The 22,903-nt window shown below is 35.3% G+C and overlaps 3 protein-coding genes across 4 annotated transcripts in view; 1 reads left to right on the plus strand and 2 right to left on the minus strand.

Moving 5' to 3' along the window:
• On the plus strand, nucleotides 4,083-14,084 carry LOC109328131 (homeobox-DDT domain protein RLT1-like). Of its 2 annotated transcripts, none has more exons than XM_019561433.1 (18): nucleotides 4,083-4,556; nucleotides 4,640-5,065; nucleotides 5,873-5,952; nucleotides 6,635-6,991; nucleotides 7,116-7,205; nucleotides 7,317-7,481; nucleotides 7,565-7,787; nucleotides 7,908-8,008; nucleotides 8,554-8,640; nucleotides 8,760-8,909; nucleotides 9,015-9,170; nucleotides 9,736-9,945; nucleotides 10,017-10,682; nucleotides 10,757-11,293; nucleotides 11,600-12,217; nucleotides 12,323-12,427; nucleotides 12,556-12,816; nucleotides 13,061-14,084. In XM_019561433.1, exons 1-18 carry the CDS (start codon nucleotides 4,373-4,375, stop codon nucleotides 13,811-13,813), a joined length of 5,169 nt encoding a protein of 1,722 aa, XP_019416978.1. In that variant the 5' UTR covers nucleotides 4,083-4,372; the 3' UTR covers nucleotides 13,814-14,084. The 2 variants fall into 2 exon arrangements, with proteins under 2 accessions (XP_019416978.1, XP_019416979.1); XM_019561434.1 differs by having other exon boundaries at nucleotides 4,084-4,556; nucleotides 13,064-14,084.
• On the minus strand, nucleotides 14,491-15,381 carry LOC109328134. The gene has a single exon (XM_019561436.1). It carries the CDS (start codon nucleotides 15,299-15,301, stop codon nucleotides 14,669-14,671), a length of 633 nt encoding a protein of 210 aa, XP_019416981.1. The 5' UTR covers nucleotides 15,302-15,381; the 3' UTR covers nucleotides 14,491-14,668.
• Nucleotides 17,240-22,903, minus strand: part of LOC109328132 (guanylate-binding protein 3-like) — a 9,420-nt gene continuing 3,756 nt past the window's right edge. The window contains exons 8-14 of the mRNA XM_019561435.1: nucleotides 22,026-22,115; nucleotides 21,799-21,933; nucleotides 20,938-21,060; nucleotides 19,925-20,010; nucleotides 19,221-19,833; nucleotides 18,989-19,066; nucleotides 17,240-18,541 (exon numbers count right to left, since the gene is read on the minus strand). Of these exons, the coding sequence (XP_019416980.1) occupies nucleotides 17,501-18,541; nucleotides 18,989-19,066; nucleotides 19,221-19,833; nucleotides 19,925-20,010; nucleotides 20,938-21,060; nucleotides 21,799-21,933; nucleotides 22,026-22,115 (2,166 nt within the window). The 3' untranslated portion in view covers nucleotides 17,240-17,500. The remainder of the gene's footprint in view (nucleotides 18,542-18,988; nucleotides 19,067-19,220; nucleotides 19,834-19,924; nucleotides 20,011-20,937; nucleotides 21,061-21,798; nucleotides 21,934-22,025; nucleotides 22,116-22,903) is intronic.

A 22,903-nucleotide genomic window follows, 5' to 3' on the forward strand; every position in this document is an offset into this window, starting at 1 on the left:
TCTATGCGAACTTTCATATATAATTTTGTAAGTAAATTGATTAGATGTTATATTTGAGTTCTTGGATGCCTAACACATCTTTTCTATCTTCCAAGACATTGTCTATTTGAGAAATGATAATGCAATTGGTGGGATAAGGATCCTTCAATTTTATGATTAAATCTTTTGGACTTCACTCCTCTCTTTTGTGAGGAAAATCGAATAAGGTTGTTGTTGATCTTTTAACCTGTAGGGATGAGGATGACTAACCATAGTTTTTGTTTGTAATGATTGTGGTACTAATACTTGATGTTTAGGTTAGTTTGGGAGTTAGATTTTGGAGGGGAATGAAGGGAAAGAGAAAACTTGAGAGCCATAAAATACATTTGTGAGATAACTTCTAAGTCTTTCATTTCTCTTCATTCCCTTCCAAAATTCAGCTTTCAAACAAACCCTGATCGTTCACCCTTTACTAGAACAAAATGGTTTGAAATGAACTTTGAAGGGATAATTACAATTCTTCAATGACTTTTAAACCTATCTCGTTTCACATGTTTTACTCTTCCAAAAAAACTCATATATATGACTATGATATTGAGGAAAAAACATTGTGAATAATCAAATTCTCCTATTGGACAATATCATTCCAGTTAGCCAGAGAAAAACAATAATATCATTCGTGGTCAATTGGTTGACAGACACTTCAGGCATGATGACCCAAATTGTTTGGTATTAACTATTAAGTATTCAATTTTTATAAATTTTATTTTGGAGAACTAAAATATATTTTTTGTGTTGTGTGTAGTTTATAATATATTATGATGATTACCTGGGATTATACTTTTTTGTAGAATTTAAATATGTTAAAAACAAAATAGGAAAGTTGAAATTATAATACGATAGTAGTTATATAAGTTTTACTTTTATATATAATATAAAATAGATATATAAAATAATATAATAATTTGCCAGACAAAAAACAAATTATAAGACTTTTTAGTCGAAATACAAAATTTAAAATATTTTAAATTTTACTGATGTCAATCGGAATGCAAAATTTTTAAAACTTTTATACTAGGAAAGATATGAGTTGAAATTTTTATATTTTCACATATTCCAACACTGGTTCTTCAATATATTTTAAACAACATGTATCCTAATGACCAACTTTGAAAAGTTATAAGGCAAAAAAACTATATCATTCATATGGGAGAGTGGAAATAGAATAGAAAGAGAATGAGATGAGAAAAGTTTAAGGCCTTGTTTCGGGAGCACATATGATGTACCATAAAGTGTGTTATTCCATGTGACATCATTTGTGATTGGTTGTAAAAATGTATTTAAGTTAAAAAAGTAATGATTAAGTATTTTTTTGACCAATTATAAATAATGGCACATGAAGTGATACACTTTTATGGGACAACAAATGTTCACCCGTGTTTGGAAATGGATGGTTTTGGAAAGTCTTTCCCTTGTTTGGGAGTTGGATCAAGGAGAGATGAAAGTTTTTTAGAGTTTCTCAAACCCTCCAAAACATTTCACGTGTCTATTTTTAAAGTTCCCCCAATTTGGGATTTTTTGGAGATAAAATATCAAAATAGCTAAATACGTTTAGTAATTATATATTATTGTCTATTTCTCATTGTTAATTACATTTTTAAGGGAAAATAAAAAAATATTCTTACATTATCATTAGTCTACCATCTTTCATTTAAATTTCATACTCTCAAACAAATGATATAATTTTCTTATTTTTCTCTTCATTTCCTCCCATTCCTTACCCTTTAATCTCTCTCATTCTTTTTTCCTCCTAACTCCCAAACAAAGTCTAAGAGAAATATAATTTTTCTCTCATTTAGTTTAGGGTTTAAGGAGAAAGAATGAAAATGGAGTGGAGCCCATGAAATTTATTTCTCTTCAAAATGGGACGAAAAGAGGGACCACAATCTATTGTTCTAAATTGTATCTTAAATCATGTTTCAGATAAATGATATTGAAGCAAAAATAATGAATATTTAATTTTTTTAATTAATATGACATATTTTTATTGATTCAAGTCATAGTTTGAGACATGATTTGATATAACAGATTATTGTTCACAGAAGAGTGAAGAAAAAAAATCACATTTTTCTCTTCATTTTTCTATACAACTAAACAACACTAAATCTACTATATTTTTGATTTCTTTCTCTTTTTTCACTTTTTTCTCACATATTTTTCTCTTATTAGTTTTTTCTATCCCACTGAAGCACCAGAATAAAAAGTTGGTCATACCTTATTACTCTCATAGTTGATATGCAACAAGTAGGGGCAGCAATACGGTCAGCCCGACCTGCCTTTGGCCCGTCAGAATACGGGCTAGCCTGACTCACCTCTTTTTTATTATTATTCAAAACATATGTTAAAACTTTTAGACAAAAATAAATAATCTTCATGCGTCGTAAATGGCTTCTAAAATAAAAAATCACTAACAAAAGCAACAATCTCACAATAACACACCGTCTTAGTTCAGAACTTATATATTCTAAATAACAAACCAACATAGTCTTAAACTTTTAGATTTGTAGTTCATAATAAAACTTCTAACTCCTAAGTTTTAAAAAATGTATAAGAATCAAAATTATTATATTATAAATCTAATCACAATAAAGTGTATATATATATATATATATTACTCAATTCACATTTCTCAATGAAAGCATAAAACATTGTTAGTGTAAGGGTGGAAAAAAGGAGGAGTCTAATCTCAAATGGGATGTCAGTTAATCTATCTTCTCAACTGACATAATGTTAGCAGAATGGTTGGCACATTATTCCCTTCGTGTTGAACATAACCGAGATGATATAATATTGGACAGAGTAAAAACATATCCAAAAAGTACTACCTGATAAAGGCTTACATACTGTTCAAAATTTAGATTATAAATGTATTGTTCTTGCAATTAAGAGCATCAAAAGCTCAAACATACCATTTGGAACTTTATGTTGGCCCGCCAGGCCAGCCCGGACCGACCCTCCATGGTCCGTCTAAAAAACGGGCTTCCAAAACGGGTTAAATATGAGCTTTTGGGCTAAAACCCCAAGCACAACCTGCTAAAAATACTTATCCGAACAAGCTGGCTTGTCAGACCAAACCCATTTTGTCATCCCTAACAACAAGAGGGTCTCTAAATGAAGTGAATCTCTATCCTTAATAGTGTAATGAGATAGTTGTTTTGAATAATGAAAATGAAAGAGCAGGATGTGGAAGGATAATATGACATAAGGAGTATCATATATTTTTGTATGATAAAATGAGGAGTAAAAATATATATGCATCTAACACTTCTAGAGTTTTATACGGTACATAATTTATTATTTATATTTAATTATTGACTCTTCAAACAAAATAATCGAAATGATATTTCAATGACTATATATAAATATTTATGTCATCATAATTATTACCTTATAAAATAAATACGATTAGTTGATTAATGAACATGACATGTAGAAATTTGGTAAAATGAATGGTCCAAAATTATTTGTTTTGGTGAAAAATAAACAAATGTCAAATGAGAAACAACACGACATCCCAAATCACAGGAATCAAGCCTAACTCGAAAACTAGAGAAACATGTTTTTTAAAAGAACCAATCCCAAGTAAAGTCAGCCTTACATTTCTTTCCTCTCTCTTTCCCTTCCTAAACCAAACAAAATCATTTCACCTTTTTTTCAAAATTTATAAAAAAAAGAACATGATAAAATCTAAGATAGAAAACAAAAATAGCAATTGAAAATCTGTCATGTTTTTTCAGCCCTCATTAAGGTCCTGTTTGACAGGAACAACAAACACCAAAACTCACCCTGATACCGTTCCTTTCGTATAAAGGGATCATCCAAATCCATTTTTTTAAAAGAATACTGATTATTATTCTAGAACTAATTTAAAATTTGAATTTTAATATGAAAGGTGGTGGTAGATTTATAGTAGTAGCAGTCAAGAACAAATGCTGTTGGATTATTATTAATATTATCGTTTTTAGATTATTATTATTATTATTGTTCTCATCATCATTATCATTTTCTTCCTTGTTCTTCTTTCTTTTCAATCCCTCATCACACGCTGCTTTTCTATTTTTTCTTTTTTCTCATTTATTGTTATTTCATTTCAAATTTTATTTTCATCTCAGAATAATAACAGTCCTTGATTCGCCTTTCCATTCATTCCTTGACAATCACGGAACTTTTTGTTCAATGAAGAGAGAGAAAGTGATAGAGATAGAAACAAAATCGATTCTTTGCTGCAACCCTAGTTTTTGTTGCTTCGTTTTTCTCCTTCGTGAGTTTTAGGGTTTGGGAATCACAACCGCGAATTTGAGGAAAAGTTTGGATCTTTGATCGATTTTTGGGCATGGAAGGCGATGATGTTTCAGAGGGAGGTGATAATCACAAAAGGGGTGGCTCGGATGAGAACAGCAATGAGAATAACAATGGAAGAAACAGCAAAATTGCGAATTCCAATGAAGGGCAGAGCAAACCCAAGCGCAAGATGAAAACCCCGTTTCAGCTTGAAACCCTAGAGAAAGCTTATGCTTGTATGTTTTCCTTCAATTTCATGTTTCAGGATTTTCAAATTTTATTTACTTAAATTTCAGTGTTTTTTATTGGATTTGATTAGTGGAGACTTACCCTACGGAGAAGATGAGGTTGGAGTTGTCAGAGAAATTGGGGTTGACTGATCGGCAGCTGCAGATGTGGTTTTGCCACAAGCGGTTGAAGGACAAGAAGGATTTGATGCCAAAAAAGCTGCCGCGGAAGGCGGTGGAGCCTTCGCCGGAGCCCTCTGGAGAAGACCTGAGGTTGGGGCCTGAGTCTGGTAATGAATATGGATCTGGGTCGGGGTCAGGTTCGAGTCGGTTTACCCAGTCAGAATCCCCAAGTGTGGTCCCGCGTGCCAGTTATTATGAGTCGCCACAGGCTGTGTTGGAGCTTAGAGCAATTGCTTGTGTTGAGGGACAGTTAGGGGAATCTTTAAGGGAAGATGGACCCATTCTAGGAGTAGAGTTTGATCCATTGCCACCAGATGCATTTGGGGCACCTATAGGTAATAAACGTAGAACTTGTGTTGCTATGTTTACTTATGGGACCATTATACTTTGATTATGGAGTTAATTGAATGTGGAGTTGCTGTATATTAGAATGAGTTGACAGGTATTTATGAAGTGTTAGTTTTACAATAAATGTTCAATTATTTAAATACAACTAGTAGCCATTAAAATGCTAGACCCCTCGAAAGTGTATTTGTCTCTAATAAAGTGAGCAAGTTAGGTTGTACGTGTATATACCCATTGATCATTTGGTGAGTGGAGATCTCTATACTCTTATCAAATGAAATGTGGATTCACCCTTGAAAATTGGTTTAGACGCCTCATCCTAAATGAACATGGGCAGGGGACTGAACTAGGTATATAGAAACACATTATTTAAATACAAGTAGCAGGCTAGCAGCCAGTAAAATGCTAGACTCCCCTAAAGTGTATGTGCCCCCCGAAAAAGAAGTTCCTTAGTATGTACTATTTAATATTTATATACTGTATTTGCCCCCTCCCAAATTGCCATTCTACCCCTTCTTGCAGTGAAAGTTAAACATGTGTTGATTGTATAACTTTTGTACTATTCAGATGTGATGTACTTCCCCTCCTTGCATTGAAATGCATCATTTTTTGGATGTATTTTCTTTGCATCAAAAGCAATCATGTTCACCTTTGTAGGTTATACGATATTATATTAGAACTAAACTAAATATCAGACAATTATATGATATTATGTTAGGTTATATGATATAATATGTTTGTGATGGGTGCATGCTCCTTGTGTGGATACTGACACATCTGGTGTATGTTTGGAGCAGCTGTTACCAAACAACAGAAGCGGCCTACTCTTGGCTATGACAGTAAAATGTATGAAAGACATGATGTTCGAACGAATAAGGTTGGTTTTCTGTATTCCAATATAGTATCTTGCTATGTAAAATGAACTATGTGTTGAGTTATATGTGTGGTACGATCTTTATTAGTTATGAGTTTGGAGATGGCTATGATGATTGAGTACCTTCTTTAATGGCTTGTTATTCTTGTCAGCGCATTAGTAGGTATTCATTTAGTTTTTATGCTGTTTGGGTATTCCATTTGCCAGCTTGAAATGTGTGATACATGGACTATTTTTGGGGATAAAGACCATCTTTTTTTTCTTCAACATTTATTCTCTAGAAGCTATTTTTGTAAAAAAAGAAAAAAAAGAAAATGGTCATAGGTTGGAGGTAGCCTCAACTTCTATAGCAGCATGTCTGATTTAGGTGTTCACTTGGAAAGTTATGTTATTTGTACCCATGTGTTGTTTACTTTAGTGTTTAGAGTGTCTTTTGGCCTGTTTTGGCATGCATATTATCTATTCAAATGCTCATTTGTCTTTTCATACAAATAAGCATCCATTTGTGTTTTCTTCAACACCTCTAGGAACTGGAAAACCTGTCGTTATCCTTCATTTAAATTATTTTAATTCTGGTGATATATGTTAACTGCTAGATTGCTTTATTTCAAAGTTTGATATTACTTGTGCTCAATTCTATGCTACGGCAAGGACATTTCATGAATATCAATTTCCATCAAAACAGTTTGGCATCAGACCTGATGTTTTTGGACAATATGCCCAACCTCATTTACATGATTCAATGGAGGGTCCTGCCAGAAATCCCTCTTTCGCACATGGAGACGAGCATGTACCTAGAAGCCATGCTACCCGAGGTTCTCGTGTCCGTCTTCCATCTAAACAAGACAAACAAGTTATTACCCATCCATCCCCTCAAGATAATGTTGTTGCCCCCCAACGGGAATCTTACACAAGCATGGCTAATTCCGGATTCAACTCTCACTATACTGATCACCAAATCATCGGGCCAGAAAATCCCTATGCTTCACTTGATGGACAAATTGTCCATGACAATGAAATGCAGATCGAGAAGAATCAAAAGGTACCTTTGAGCTATCTGTTGTAATTTTTCTTGTTCATTTTTATGCCATTTTTCTTTAACTCATGAAAGTATTTATTATATTCTTTGTAACGATGATTCTATATTTTTAACTACATTTATGTAGAGCGATGATGCCAGAAATGCAAGGGAAGTTGAGGCCCATGAGATGAGGATCCGGAAAGAGCTGGAGAAAGAAGACAATCTTATACGAAAGGTTTTATTGCAATGAATTTAGTTTAGCTTTGCTTTCATACAATTTAGAGTTTAAAGTGAATCACTCTTTTTTTTTTAAATTAACCCCCAACCCCTTCCTATCTCTTTTTAGAGTGAAGAGCGAATGAGGAAAGAAATGGAAAGACAAGATCGTGAACGAAAGAAAGAAGAAGAGAGGTTGACACGTGAGAGACAGCGAGAAGAGGAAAGAATAAAGCGTGAGGAAAAACGTGAAATTGAAAGACGGGAAAAGTATTTGCTCCAAGAAAATTTAAAAGTAAACCAAGTATTTCCATTGGCTAATATTTAGACATCTGTGGATATTTATTGTATCCTTAGTTCCATGTTCTATCTTGAAAGGCTGAGAAGATGAGGCAAAAAGAAGAGCTTCGGAAAGAGAAAGAAACAGAGAGAAGGAAAGCTGCCCTTGAGAAGGCAAATTCTCGTAGACTTGCTAAGGAATCTATGGAACTTATTGAGGATGAACAGCTGGAATTGATGGAGTTGGCGGCTTCAAACAAGGGAATTGCCTCTATTATCCATCTTGATCTTGAGACTTTGCAAAACCTTGAATCATTTAGGGGTGAGCAATTTTCCCCCCTGTAAGTTCACATAATTGGTTTCTCTGGGTGTTCAGTTTTTATCTGGACTAACTAAAAATGGAATTAGTTTCTAGTCCTGAGACCTTATTGTTGCATTGTAGATTCATTGAGTGTTTTCCCACCCAAAAGTGTGAAGCTAAAAAAACCATTTTCTGTACAACCCTGGATCAACTCAGAAGAGAATGTTGCCAACCTTCTCATGGTATGTTCTAATCACATTTGCTTCACTATTACATGCGTAGTATACAAGGTTCTTATAGCACCACAGATCAATATTTTCTGCTCTAATCCTGTTGGATTTTCTCTTTTTTTTTCCTGGGGAGGGGGTGGGACTATTATTAAAGTTTATGACAATGATTTAGCTTTTCAGTTCTTAATGATTTGGATTAGTAGGTTAATGCTTTTTTGTCTGCTTGTAATTAATGTTGTTGAAAGTTAACATAGCATGTGCTAGACTGAGATAAACATTGACATTTATTTTGGCATGCTCTAGTTTGATTTCTTATCTTTTCATGGCATTGCATTAAGAAATGGTGTGTGGCATTTAACATTCACCATTCTGCACTGAAAAAGGTCCCTTTCTGTTATCTTTTAATTGTATGTATCTTGTTTGTTGAATCAGAAGTACTGCAGATGCATCGGTTTCCTTTCAAAATTTTGCATTAACATTTTAATTCTCAGCCATTTGCTTTAATTGAGGCTTCTGACTTCAATATCTGAAAGCTATGCTGGTCTTTTTTATTTCAGGTTTGGAGATTTATTATTAATTTTGCCGATGTTCTTGAATTATGGCCATTTACTCTCGATGAGTTTGTGCAATCATTTCATGACTATGTGAGTCAGTCTGGCCTTGGCTAGTGCTTTTATCTTATCAAGTTATCTATTTTTGTGCGCCCTTTTTGGTCATTCTGGGTTGCTTATTGTGGGTGTTCAAAATCAAACCATTTAATCAGGATTCAAGATTACTGGGTGAGATACACATTGCTCTTCTTAAGGTTATAATAAAAGATATTGAAGATGTTGCAAGGACACCTACAAGATTAGGAATGAACCAGAGTGGTACTGCTAATTCTGGAGGTGGCCATCCAGAAATTGTTGAAGGGGTATGTTCAGAATTTCATATTATTCCCAAATTGTATGCCTTTTTTCATGGGATAGTCGTTTTGTTTACTGGAGTCTACTTCTGTATAATGTCCTTTTTCTTTTAGGCATATTCATGGGGCTTTGACATACGAAATTGGCATAAGCACTTAAATCGGTTGACATGGCCAGAAATTTTCCGACAGCTGGCATTATCTGCAGGATATGGACCACAGTTGAAGAAAGGAAGTATTACATGGCCAGGTTCAAATGATATAAATGAGGTTCATTTTTCTATATTTTGCTCTGATATTTTCAGCTTTAGCTATAAAAAACATTTTGTTATGTGGATACCTCTATATTTTAGTGATTTTATAAAAAAGAAATACAATTAAAATATAATTTCAGATTGCTAGTTTTTTACTAGATATTATGTTCAATTTGAACCTTTGGAGGCCTTTTGTTATTGTTGAATATTTGTGATGAATTTTTTAGTTTGCGCATTTAAGTTAATCCTTGAATAGTTTTTCTTAATTTCATTTTGCCATTCTTTGATGTATTTGGTTGGAAGGAACAGTAGAATTTTCAACGATTCTTGGAAGGAATAGTTTTTCTTAATTTCAGATTATTCCCAAATTTTCTTTGGTAGACCTGCAGAGGGATTGGCATGCTTTTTTGCATGATCCTTTTGATTAGTTTTAGGTGTTTCCTTATGTCTTCACGAGGATGTCTTATCCTCTATGTAATCTTTTATCTTCTCATCTATTATGTTTCTTGTTTTACTAAAAAGTAGTTTTTCTTAATTTTAATTCCATTTATTGAGTGGATGAAAATGTAATGTAATTGCAGGGAAGAAATATTGAAGAGATCATTTCCACACTTCGTAATGGTTCTGCAGCAGAGGAGGCAGTAGCAAAAATGCGGCATAGAGGTCTATTGGCACCTCGGAAATCTAGGCACCGGTTAACTCCTGGAACAGTCAAGTTTGCTGCATTTCATGCTCTTTCGATTGAGGGTAGCAAGGGACTTAATGTGCTAGAGCTTGCAGAAAAAATTCAGGTGAATTGCATCTTCATACTCTCCTAAATTGTCAGTTTTCTTCTGACTTCTGATATCTTTGCACTTATCAGAAATCTGGTCTTCGGGACCTAACTACTAGCAAGACACCTGAGGCATCAATATCTGTTGCTTTGTCGAGAGACACTAAACTTTTTGAAAGAATAGCTCCATCAACATATCGTGTACGTTCTGCATTTATGAAGGATCCTGTTGATGCCGAATTCATTCTGGCAGAAGCAAGAAAGAAAATTCAAATATTTGAAAATGGGTTTATTGCCGGCGAAGGTGCTGATGATGTTGAAAGAGAAGAAGATTCTGAAAGTGACGAAGTTGATGAGGACCCTGAAGTTGATGATTTAGTAAATCCTTCAAGTTCTAAGAGAACTTCTGAACAGCTTGATGATTTCTCATCAAATGGAAATGAAAATTTGGGTGACAATGTAGAACTCATCCAAGATGAGTTTGTTAAGGATCCGCCTTTTTTTCCAGAGAATGTTTCCATGAGTGCTGATTGTGCAATTGCTGTTGTGGGACTACCTGCTGCTTTTGAAGATCGAAATGCTGGAAATATTGATGAAGATAATTTCGAAATTGATGAAAGCAAGCATGGAGAGTCATGGGTTCAAGGGCTTACAGAAGGTGAATACTCTGATCTCAGTGTTGAGGAGCGTCTAAATGCTCTTGTTGTTCTGGTTGGTATGGCAAATGAAGGAAATTCAATCCGTGTTGTTCTTGAGGTAAAATTTATTCTTTATATATCTTTAGGTTCATTTTTGTATTTAGTTTATCAAATTGACATGGAGTCTTTTAGGATCGCTTGGAAGCAGCAAATGCTTTGAAGAAGCAAATTTGGGCAGAAGCTCAGTTAGATAAAGTTCGTCAAAAAGATGATTATATTAGTAAATCAGATTTTCCATCGACCAATGGGAATAAAGTTGAAACTCAATATACATGTCGCATTGTGGAGAACAACCAAAACCCATTGTTTGACATTAATATTGACAATAATAATGAGACATCAACCCTCACTGCAGAAAATCAAAAGACACCTGCTGCACAGAGCCTGTCTTTTCAACCCTGGTTAGTTCAAGATCCTAGCACAAGTCAAGATAACCCTCAGGCTCAGCTATCTGCGCAATATTCAAAAAGGTCATGTTCTCAGTTGAAATCTTATATTTCCCACATAGCAGAGGAAATGTATGTCTACAGGTCTTTACCTCTAGGCCAAGATCGCAGACGTAATCGATATTGGCAGTTTGTTGCATGTGCTTCTTGCAATGATCCTGGTGCTGGCAGGATCTTCGTTGAATGTATCGATAGCAAATGGAGGCTTATTGATTCTGAAGAGGTTAATTGTTTATTTTAGTCTAGTTCTGTTTTCTTTTGACCCCATAGGCTAATCCCTGTATTGTTGATCAACTCCATTCTAACTTCATTGATATCAAACACACTTTCCCATGTTTTGGTTGTGATTTCCATCAATATTTAATCACTTAGAAAATACCACTAATAAGGATAACCTTTGAAATATGAACACCCACACCATCCTATTATTCACAGTAATTACTTTTGTGATGCTTTTGGTGAGATTTAATGCCCCAGCTATTTTCTTTGCCTTGTATGTGATATAATTTATTCACTCAATTTTCTACAGGCCTTTGATGCTCTTTTGAATTCATTGGATTTACGTGGGATCAGGGAATCTCATTTGCGCTTAATGTTGCAAAAGATTGAGAACTCCTTCAAAGAAAATGTTCGAAAGAATGCACGTGTTAAAGTTGGAAGCATAGGTGAAACTTCTATTAAAAATGAAGCTGATGAAACAGATTCAATTTCTGATCGTCATGCTGGATCTGACAGTCCTAGCAGTACCCTTTGTGGCTTGAACTCTGACACTTCAGAAACTTCATCATCCTTCAAAATTGAGCTTGGGGAAAGTGAGTGTGAGAAAAAAGCTGCCTTGAAAAGGTATCAAGATTTTCAAAAATGGATGTGGAGAGAATGCTATAAATCATCAATATTATGTGCAGTGAAAAGTGGTAAAAAAAGATGCAAACCTCAGTTGGACATCTGTGATACCTGTCTAAACCCTTATTTCTTTGAAGACTCCCATTGCGATTGTTGTCACCAGTCTTTTCCATCAAATAATGGATTTAATTTTTCTAAGCATGCTTTTCAATGTGGAGACAAGCTGTCCAAAGATATTTGTGTCTTGGATTCTTCTCTTCCCTTGCGGATAAGATTGCTGAAGGCCCTGGTGGCTTTTATTGAGGTAACATTAGGGCAACTTTGCACTCTTAACTGAGCCCTGTTTTCCCGGTTAAATTTAAAATTTCACGTTTCAAGTGGTATGTTGTATTCACATCCTGGTTTGCAGGCATCTGTTCCGCCTGAGGCACTTAAATCAATTTGGACAGAAGAAATTAGGAGGCGTTGGGGATTGAAGTTGATCAAATCAGCTTCTGTTGAGGAACTTTTACAGGTTTGTCATTTCGATTCTTATAATTTTGTCTTCCATAGCTTTGCATTATTTTAGAAGTTGAGAGAGCATTATGCTAGATTTACCAGTGTCTACTCGGACATTTCTGAATTTACCAATCTGTTTTGCAGTTATTGACCCTATTCGAGAGAGCATTACAGCGAGATTTCTTATCATCGAACTTCTCTACAACAGAGGAGTTGTTGGGATCAAGCAGCCTGTCCCGGAGTGCTGCACATGCTGCAGATCCTGAATCAGTTGCTTTACTTCCATGGATTCCACTGACCACTCCAGCTGTGTGTCTCAGACTTTTTGACTTTGATGCATCTGTTAGCTACATACAGATTGATAAACCCGAGTCTTGTCAGGAAAAGGAAGCTAGAGAATACATAGTGAGTTTCTTTCATTTTTGCGAGCGTTTTTAGGAGTCTGCTTGCTTCGATGAATAATTTGCATAGTCATTTTATATTTTTATCGGAAACTAAAACTAATGTAGTTGGACTATTCTGTCCGAGCAGTATCCCTTTTTCCAAGCTTGCTTTTGTAATTTTTTGGGGAGATGATGTGAGAGTTTGGTTTGAAATTTGTCATGCTAATCTAATGAACAATAGTCGTCTAATTTCCTTTACTCTTCAGCAGAAACTTCCTTCAAGATATAGTCCTTTTAAATATAGTAGAGTCGCTGAGCCATCAGATTTGGACCATGATGAATTCATGAAAGTTAAATCTGCTCCTATGAAAATTGTACGAAGCGGCAATAAACGTGGACGAGTGACTCATGGCAAAGGACGAAGTAAAAAGCTATCTAAAGGATTGCATGGTTCAAAACAAGATACTAGCTGCCATACTGTTAAAGTGACCGAGAATCTAAGTCAGAGATTAAAACAGCAGGGACTAGCATCACAAGGAAAAGGTGGTGGATGTGGCCGCCGGACAGTCAGGAATAGGAGAGTGGAAAAGAGGGCTGTTGAAGATTTGTTGTCGAGCCATAGGGCTAGTACCTCTCACAGCTCAAAGATTGGTGGTATAGAACCGTCGAGAAACATGGAAAAGGAATCGGTTGATGACGAAAAGGCAAGTCCAATGACTCCCATCCACATTGGTGCTGCTGATGTTAGTAACAGCACTGAAGAGGTTGAATCTGATGACAATGGCCAAGCAGTGGAATATGATAAAGGAAACTGGGAGATAAGTTTTAATGATACTCCTAACAGATGGAACAAGGATTTGGTTGGAATGAATGATGAAGATATAGAAGCTTCTGAAGATGACAATGATAAAAGTTTCCTTAAAGTGAATGAAGTGGAGGAAGATTCAGAGGGTGTGGCTAATGGAGTTGTAAATGAAGAAGATTCAGACTCCTCTGACTCTGAAGATTCTTCTGATTAGGACATTGATTTTTAATTAACAAAAAAGATTGCATGTCATGGCTGCATTAAATTTTTTTATGTTTCATTTTGACTAAGGCATGACATGGCTCTAATGCTTTAGTAGGAATTAGTACACTAGCAGTACATAATATCAATGCAGATTGGAGTCTTGTATAAAAGCATTTTGAAAAGTAGTATATATTATCCATGCTAACCGATTGCCCTTCAAAAATTCAATAAAGTAGTTTGTTTTGGGTTCTGATGTAATTAACTATGAGAAATTACTTCATTTTTCTAGTACAAGTTTATTTTTAGGTTCTTCAATTATCCTCAGAACAATTTATTAGATAAATCGTTTCAAAATAGCAAAAATAGACAAAGGGTTGCTCATGATTACCAGAATTAACAAATCTTCTTTTTATAAACTGGAATCGTTAATTTTTGTATCATACTTGAGAGCAAAACTCTTGCATTGATTTATTTATTTAGACAGCACACTACACCCTTCAGATCACTGTTCATTAATTTAAAACTTTTAAGTCCTTAGATGAATCCACAACTAGAATTGAACTTAATCTCAACATCAATACCCTGCATGGATCTGCATTTTAGTTTTCTTGCTAAAAATTGTTCCTTTAAATAAAAACTGAATTAAGTTTCATTAGTTTTAGTATGCTATCCAAAGAAGTTCAATAGAATTCTTAAATTTGTCACAAGCAATAATTCATTAAAACAACAACATATCTCACTTTAGAAGATATGTTGTCATGTTATATCATAAATCATCTGATCATAATGTTCTTTGAGTTCTAAGTCTTCAATTCATTACTAACTCAATCAAATTCTTCAAATCAGCATAAAAAGAACTCAACTTTTAATCAGTTGAAATTGGAAAGCCAATTCCATGTCTCTGTGTAGGGAATGCAACAAACAGCATGCTGCAAAGAACACCAATTCCCACCGGCAATGCTGTGAGAATTTCTTCCATCTCGTTCGACGGTGAAGGAAAGAAGCAACCTACAACATTCTGATCAAATAACGCGATTGCTGCAAATACCAAAATCGACATCACTGCATGCACGAAATCTATGAACCTCAATCTATATTTCGAGTCAAGTTCATGTGGTAATGTAGCTGATCCATCAATAACACACAAGCCCCTAAAGGTGGCAAACCCATAACATACATTTCCCTTAGTGTCTCTGAAGCTATCAGTGAAACATAGCACAAAGCATGATGCACCACAAATAGCTACAAGTGCAATAGTCATAAACTTCGTGACCGAGTCGCAATGGCCTTGGTTTGTGAATATTGGAGATAGGAGTTGGAAAGAAAGGACAGTACCAGTTGGTAAATGATTTGCTAAATGAGCAGTGCTTTTAAATGTTTGACTAATAGCTCTTTGAATCAGGTTTTTCTCTGCTTTTGGCTCTTCCATTTTTTGCAAAAGTGGTTGCTTTTCTTCATCTTGGTTATTTGAATCATTGGGTTCTTCTTTAATATCCATGGTCTATAGTACTTAACTATTAGATGCCTAACTTTTTTTCTGTTATGGTTTGATAAGTTTATGCTTGGAAGTATATAGGTTACTTCAAATATATAGTGGTTAGGCCATTGGCAAAGATGGGCTAGTGGAGCCGAAGAGATGTTTGTCATGACTTGCAAGAAACAAAAGCTGAAAACTTGATAAATTAGCTTTTACAAGATTTCTGGCTTTTTGCTCATTAGGGCTAAAAGATGAGTTAGTTAGAATAACTTAAAGATATATTGTCTTAGATCATGTCTCACATATTGTATCGCAACAATAATAATGAAACAAAAACAACAATAATAATGAAGTTTTATGAATATATTTTTATTAGCGCGAGACAAGGTATGAGACAAGATCTAAGACAAAAGTCTGGTGGGGAGGTGGTGTAGTTTTTGAAGCAAAACTCTATTCCAGTTGGAATATACAAAAGTCTCTAAGTGGTATACTTTTTGATTTTGTTGGTTTTTTACTGATATTTGTTAATTAGTTAAACAATGTCTTACATTACTCGTTAACACAACAATTTTACATTATAAAACATATACGACAGTTAAATAAGAATAAGAAAAATGAGTGTGGTTCAGATACTAACATGTGAAGGGTAAAGTTGGGTGGGGAGGGGAATGTTTTGTTGAGACGCAAATAACTAGAAACGGATTTGCTTTATAACTAAGCACATGATGTAATGTGTGTTCACAAGTTCCATGCGTGAATAATAGTAATCTTATACTGCCCAGGTCACATGTTATTTCCATAACCATGAGTATAGATATCCCCATAATTTCATGAGTATAGCCACATGTTTTGCATGAGTATTCTATTGTTTTTTAATTTTAACATTAAAATTTGAAAATATTATTTGATATCCTTATCTTCCACTCTTTCATTATATAATTTCCAAAAATCCATTTAATTATCAGTTTTTTTGTTTCCTACATGTATCCTCATACTGGAGGCAATCATGTCCGAGCTGGGAATATCCATATGAATGTGGGACTAACTCTCCCAGCGGACATTTTTTCCATCCACAAGACTCAAACCCGAGACATTGTTTAAGGAGAATCAAGCATGTACCACTTAAGAAATGGAAGATCTTATTATCTTTTTAATTGATCAAGCATGATACTTTGAATCCTTGTTCATAGTGGAATTGAAATGATATGTAGATTGATGAATAGAACCATCATATCAATTGAATAGAACCATCTTTGATTATGTTTTGTACTCAACTGAAAATTTGATCAACATCTACCACTACCAGCCACGTTGTTTAACCAATTCCATTTTTCTCTTGCATTTCAAAGTTGGTAGCTACACATTTTATCTTGGCTTACTATAGTTCTCTTAGCATTTTGTACGTACTGGTATATTTCTTCGGTTTCTAATGTATAACATTCTCTTAGCCCTTTCTATTGTGTTCTTCAGTTTCTGTACATTGCAATGCCATGTAGATTAGTTAAGCCATTCAACTTGTACTATCTTAATGTCACTGTTATGGGAAGTTAAAAAGAGCTTTCATCATGATTCTCAGGAAAAGATTTTAGCTGCACTCGAAAAGAGTTTTGTGGGATCAATGGTGTTTACACCAATAGAGTCTTGTGGTATGTATCAAAACAGTTTGACTAAGGTGTCATGAGTTCGATTTCTGGGAGGAACAGTCATATACTCCGAAAAAGATTAGTTCTTTACCCATAGAATAAAGGAATACCTTTGATAATACAAAAAGAAAACAGTTATTCTCAAAGGGGACACATGCAGTAAAACGCTGAGAGTTCTCACTGGCTTCCAAGGAATGCTACAATGTAACTCCAAGGTCTAATGCACTTCACATAAAAATATGCTATCACATATCACCTTCGTGCTCACAATCTGCAGTTCAGATCATACATGAAGTGCTCAAGCTAACAAATGTTAAATACAAAAATACAACACACTCAACACTCAACAAATAAAAGTCCGGCCATCAAAATATTTTATGGCCTATCCAATTATCTTTACTAGCAAACTGAAGTGAACACACCCAATATGTAAAAGCCCTGAAACGAATAAGTTAACTCCACAGTTCACACAACATCTTTAGTCTAAATGTAAGCAACCATGGCATGGATGAAAATTACTGAACCCACACGGGTGATTACATGCATCATTACCTATACTAGTTCTGTTCATAATCAGCTATAACTTCGGAAGAACACATTTCTCGTAAAGGGCAAGGATATCTTCCTTCTTGGCATTCCTCAACTGAAGCAGCTGATCGCCAAAGTTATGTTTGGTCAGCTCCTGCTTAAGCTTCTGCACTGTAAATTTTCTATAGTCCTGGTTTGTATGCTGACTATGATCATCCTCAGCACCTTTATAGGTGGAACCGCCATCTTCTGGGTGTGTGTCCTGATGAGGACTGATTGTACTCTTAGATCTCTTATTTGTCCTCACAATTCTAGGGTTCATCAAATCTATGTCCTGAAAAGATTCTGCACCATATTCATCATCTACCCTTACACGCTTACCACGGGAAGCAGTTTTTAGCTTACTGTCCAATACAGTTTCATTCAGTCGAAACTTGGTCAACTCCTGATGGAGAGAATCAATTTTGGCTTGTGCAGACTGTAGCTGGAGAGAGAGAGACTCGGCTCGGTTATTTGCCTGTGTATGTGCTTGACGTTCTGTTTCCAAAAGCTGTTCAAGAATCTGAGCATTATTTCGCCTGTGCGTTTTATCTGTATCCAAAAGTGCATCCAAATCCTTCTCTCTCTGTTGCACCTTTTCTTCTAGTTTTGTGACAGTGGTAAGTGCATCATTCTCTGAATACCTTACTCTCTGCAATTCATCTTCCAAATTATCCTTCTCCCTCTCCAAGCTTTCAATTTTCCTTTCAGCCCTCTCAATATGCGTCAGTCTCTCCATTGCCAGTCTCTGCATCTCACTTTTCTCCTTTTGAGCCGTGACTGCTTCAACCCGAGCTTTATCAGCCACCTCAGTAGCCCTTGCAGCTTCTTTTTCAGCATGTTTACACCTTTCCTGGAGCTCCTCAAATCTCTTGAATTCAGATTGATACTTCTGCTCTAGGTGGCTTTTCTCCTGCTGGAACACAAGTGCATCCCTCTCATATGACTGGGCCTTAGCATTTTCAGTTTTCAACTTCTCACTCAACTCTTTAATTTCAATCCTTAGTGATGATATTTCGGCTTCATAACTCCTTATCTTTGACTCGGCAGCCTGCACATATATTTAACGTCAGACACAGCTATTTAATTCAAACAGGTCTTACCAAGCTTATTAGTCAAACCACGTCAGTTGCAAGAGAGGACAAATTGCCTGGATATTTCAAACAATTATTTCCAAAAGGTAAATTGTTGCTTCAATCAATTTCAGTTATAAGACCCACCACAGAACTTCAGATGGTCGAGTTTACAATTCCTACCAAGTACAACTTCAACTTGGGTTAAAGTGTAGCAGAAAACATCAAAATTATGAGGGGACAAACCAAAAAGCCAGAAATCATGTACTGCATTAACTATAACCATTTTCCACATGCATGACAAAATACAAGGAGAAAAGGAAAAGGAAGAAGAACACCAGATGCATCACGAATATAAAATAGAAATCATTACACACATGAGTAACACATCTTTTCTTGCTAAACTCCTAAACCAAGATTCTCACCTTCAATTCTAACTTCAAAGTTGCTAAACACTTCTCAGCATGCTCAATTCTGGCAGCCTTTTCTTTTATTTCATCGTCCTACACATAATTAGCAAGGAGGAAAATCAGAACCATTATATATAACCTTAATCAAGAGATGCTTGTTATCTGTTTCGCAATGATTTTTACAAAATAGCAATACTACGTTTTTGCAAAAGGGATGTTTGAAGATATCATTGGAGAGAGAGCTCACTTTTTCAGACAAAGTGACAGAGAATTCCTCTCTTAAAGCATCTTCCCTCAACTGAGTCTGCTTGTTTGTGCGCTCCTGTACAATAGCTGCCTTCTCTAAAGCCGCCTTCGCTTCTCTAACGGCAATATCATACTTCCGCTTCCACTCTTCAGCCTCCTCTTGAGCAGACTGTGCTTGTTCCCTAGCTGCTGATAACCTTGCTTCAGCAGCAGCACCACGGGACTTGAGTGCTGCAATTTCAGAACTAGCCTGATCTTCCTCAGCTTTATGCCTCGATAAAACCTGTTCATATTTTCTTTTCCAATCCACAGATTCATGCTTAGTAGAATCTAAAGTTTTTAATACGCTAGAATATCTCTCTTCCAATGAACGACGGTTGGCCTGCAGATCAGTAATGCGATTCATGTATTCATCAGTTAGTTTTTTCTTATCATTAACAGCATCCTCATATCGTTTAATGTATTCAGATTTATCACTTTCAGTAGCTTCCAGCCGCTTGTTGAGTAGGGACATTTTGTCTTCAATCATCCGATACTGTAAAGCAAGAGCATTCTTGTCTGATTCAACTTTATCTATCAGCCTCTTGGTAAGGTCGAGCACTGGGCCTTCAAAACTATTGTCAGCAAGATGTAAATTGTTAAAATACACACACAAAACATTTACACAAATAAATAAAAAAACTGCAGAAAAACATATAGATAAACCTTTGTTGTAAGAAGACAGCAAATTTCTGCCACTTCCCAGGACCTTGAATTGATTTTTCATATTCAGTTAAAAGAGCATCAAGAACCTGGAACAAATTCATTATCAAATCGGAATGCCATTTCAAAAGCCCCCTTAGTTTAGGCAAAGGGGAGGGCCACACAAAATGTAATGGTATGGCTCTTATTTTTTTATTCTCCTTTTAGGTTCTCAAACACGCAGAAGGATATTATCTTGATGACCGCTGAAAGATTAAAATGCAACCAGTTCAAGAAATAAATGATAGCAAGATTTATTCATGCGTAACTTCAAGCTAAATAATCGTTCCTTTTATTTTACTTCATGATTTGGGGTAAGATTTTGGCTTTTCTATTTTGTTTACATTACGTGTCTTTTAAAATTACAGACAAGTCAAGGGATTGAGGATAATTGTTTCATTTATATTCTCTTCTTTCTGTTTCTGTTCTATTTATTTGGAAGATTCCTTATCTCCCCTTCTTTGTAATTTCTTCTCTTCACTTTAATAATGTCCTATATGTAAAATTTAAAAGTAAAAGAATAATGAGGGCAAAAATGGTTTGCCTTTATGGAATGGGTTTGAAGGAAGGAATTTTGGATGCAATTTTTTTTTTTGAATTAAAATATGTTTGTTGTGTTCGGTGTACTTTATATTATATTTTTTTGTATTTATGATAATATTTAATTTAAGGTGAGATATGTGGTTAATTAATGTATTGGTGGTAGTTGCTTAGGATTATATAGTTTTTTTGTAAAAATTAAATAATGTTAAGGACAATATAGGAAATAAAAATTACACCATGAGGGAAGTTATTTCAAGTTTTGACTTTATATATAGTATAGATATAGATATCAAAAAAGAAAACTGCTTAACCATTCTCCCACACAGCCATTGTGCATGGAACTAATACACAGTCTAGGTGTCTCGAAATTTTCCCCAATCAAAAAATTATTTATAAAGGGAATATGTTAACAATTTGGCCCATAACAATTTTACCTTTGCAACATTGTCAATCCTTGCACCAGAAGCATTACAAGCTGCCCTCAGCCTCTTCTCCATAGAATGTATGGCATTTGAGCATTGTAGGTCTGCCTCCATAAAAGCATTCCGCTTATAATCCTATTGAGCAATAAATTAGTAACACAACGTGCACAAAGCAAAAATTGTCCCACACCCCAAACAAGATAAAAGATTATGCATAATATTTACAGCCCCAAACTATTATTTTGACATACATGTTTACTTCTGTGAGGGTGAGCCTCAAAGCAACAATAAGGTTATTTGTCTTGTGGCCTGGAGGTCATGACTTCAAATCCTAGGAACAACCTCCCTACTTGCGGGGGTAAGATTAAATTCATCTAATCTCTACCCAGACCCCACTAAGTGGAAGCCTCGTACACAAGACTGCCCTTTTTACATGATCATCTCTATATTAGAGGAGCTAACTGGTTCTCCTGGGGGCGACAACACCACAAAAGGTACCTATGATGATTGGAGAGCCCAAGGCCATAGAAACCCCATAGAAGAAGCCTATACTTCTCATGTGGGACTCAAATCCTGTACCTTGCAATTGGATACTAAAATTCTCTAGAGTCTGGACAAGACTCATACATAGGTAGCAGCACACATCGTATAATCATAATTATAATTAGTAAAAGAAATTCCATAGCATTAATATGACAATAGAGATTTAACAACCATCACCCACCAGTTTAAAAAAGACAAAGCAAAACAAAAAACAAAACAGGGATACAAGCTAAAAGATAGTTATATCAACTCCACCATGATTACAATTTATGCCACATGATTCATCACTTAATCCCACTCAAATAATTACAAATATCCAATTTGGAATACCTCAAAAGCCTTTTTGAAGAATTTCTGAAGAAGGCCCTCATATTTCTTCCTGGCTGAACCAACTCCTACAGCACTAGCATTAAAAGCAGCCATCGACTTTTGAACTGCTTCTTCATGTGCTTCCCTCAAAGCAGCCTACAAGCATTTTGCAATTAGGAAAGAAAGGAATATGTGTGTGTACATATATCTACATATGTATCAAGATGTACTTCATGCAATTAACTCACTTCCTCGGGTGGCTTTGAACGATCAAAAGAAGACATATAAACTTCAGTAGCAGTATCATATGCCCTGTGACACTCGGCTTCTTCAACACTCTGCAAGCAAATAACAATAAAATCAATACTTACCAAACAAAAAGTCAACGGCTTGAAATTATTGCAATATTTCCATCTGTGAGCTCTAACAAACTATTTTATGGAATCCTCTTCTTCCCTAACTACACTATTATAGTTGACAGCAAGGACATACAACATACTTGTGGGTATAATTCAACAGTCAGAAGAGAGCAATTCACATTAAAAGAACGGCATTGAAGAATAACTGATCAGAACTTCCTCAACATAATTTCAAGTGCACATTAAATATCCACTTCTAGAAAACATCATGGTAGCTGTTCAAAGAATGAACATTACATCATTATGCAGCAACTACCAGAGTTTTAAATCATGGTTGTGGTCGTGACAGTATTGCGGCAAACGCAATACGCAATCATGGCTTGATGTGACTATGGTGGCTGCCACAACCAAGATGTTATGGCTGATCACAAGATGCAGTATGCATTTGAAACCCTGTGGGTCACTACATCAACAATCAATGATTTATCAAACATCTTGTTTCCTTGATAATAGGCCAAATCATGGTTGTGGTCGTGACAGTATTGCGGCAAACGCAATACACAATCATGGCTTGATGTGACTATGGTGGCTGCCACAACCAAGATGTTATGGCTGATCACAAGATGCAGTATGCATTTGAAACCCTGTGGGTCACTACATCAACAATCAATGATTTATCAAACGTCTTGTTTCCGTGATAATAGGCCAAATCCCAAAAATGCTAGACACCAATCTCATACTTTATTTGTGTGTGTGTGTGTGTGTGT

The sequence above is a fragment of the Lupinus angustifolius genome, chromosome LG15 (assembly GCF_001865875.1).
Source record: "Lupinus angustifolius cultivar Tanjil chromosome LG15, LupAngTanjil_v1.0, whole genome shotgun sequence".
Taxonomy (NCBI): domain Eukaryota; kingdom Viridiplantae; phylum Streptophyta; class Magnoliopsida; order Fabales; family Fabaceae; genus Lupinus; species Lupinus angustifolius.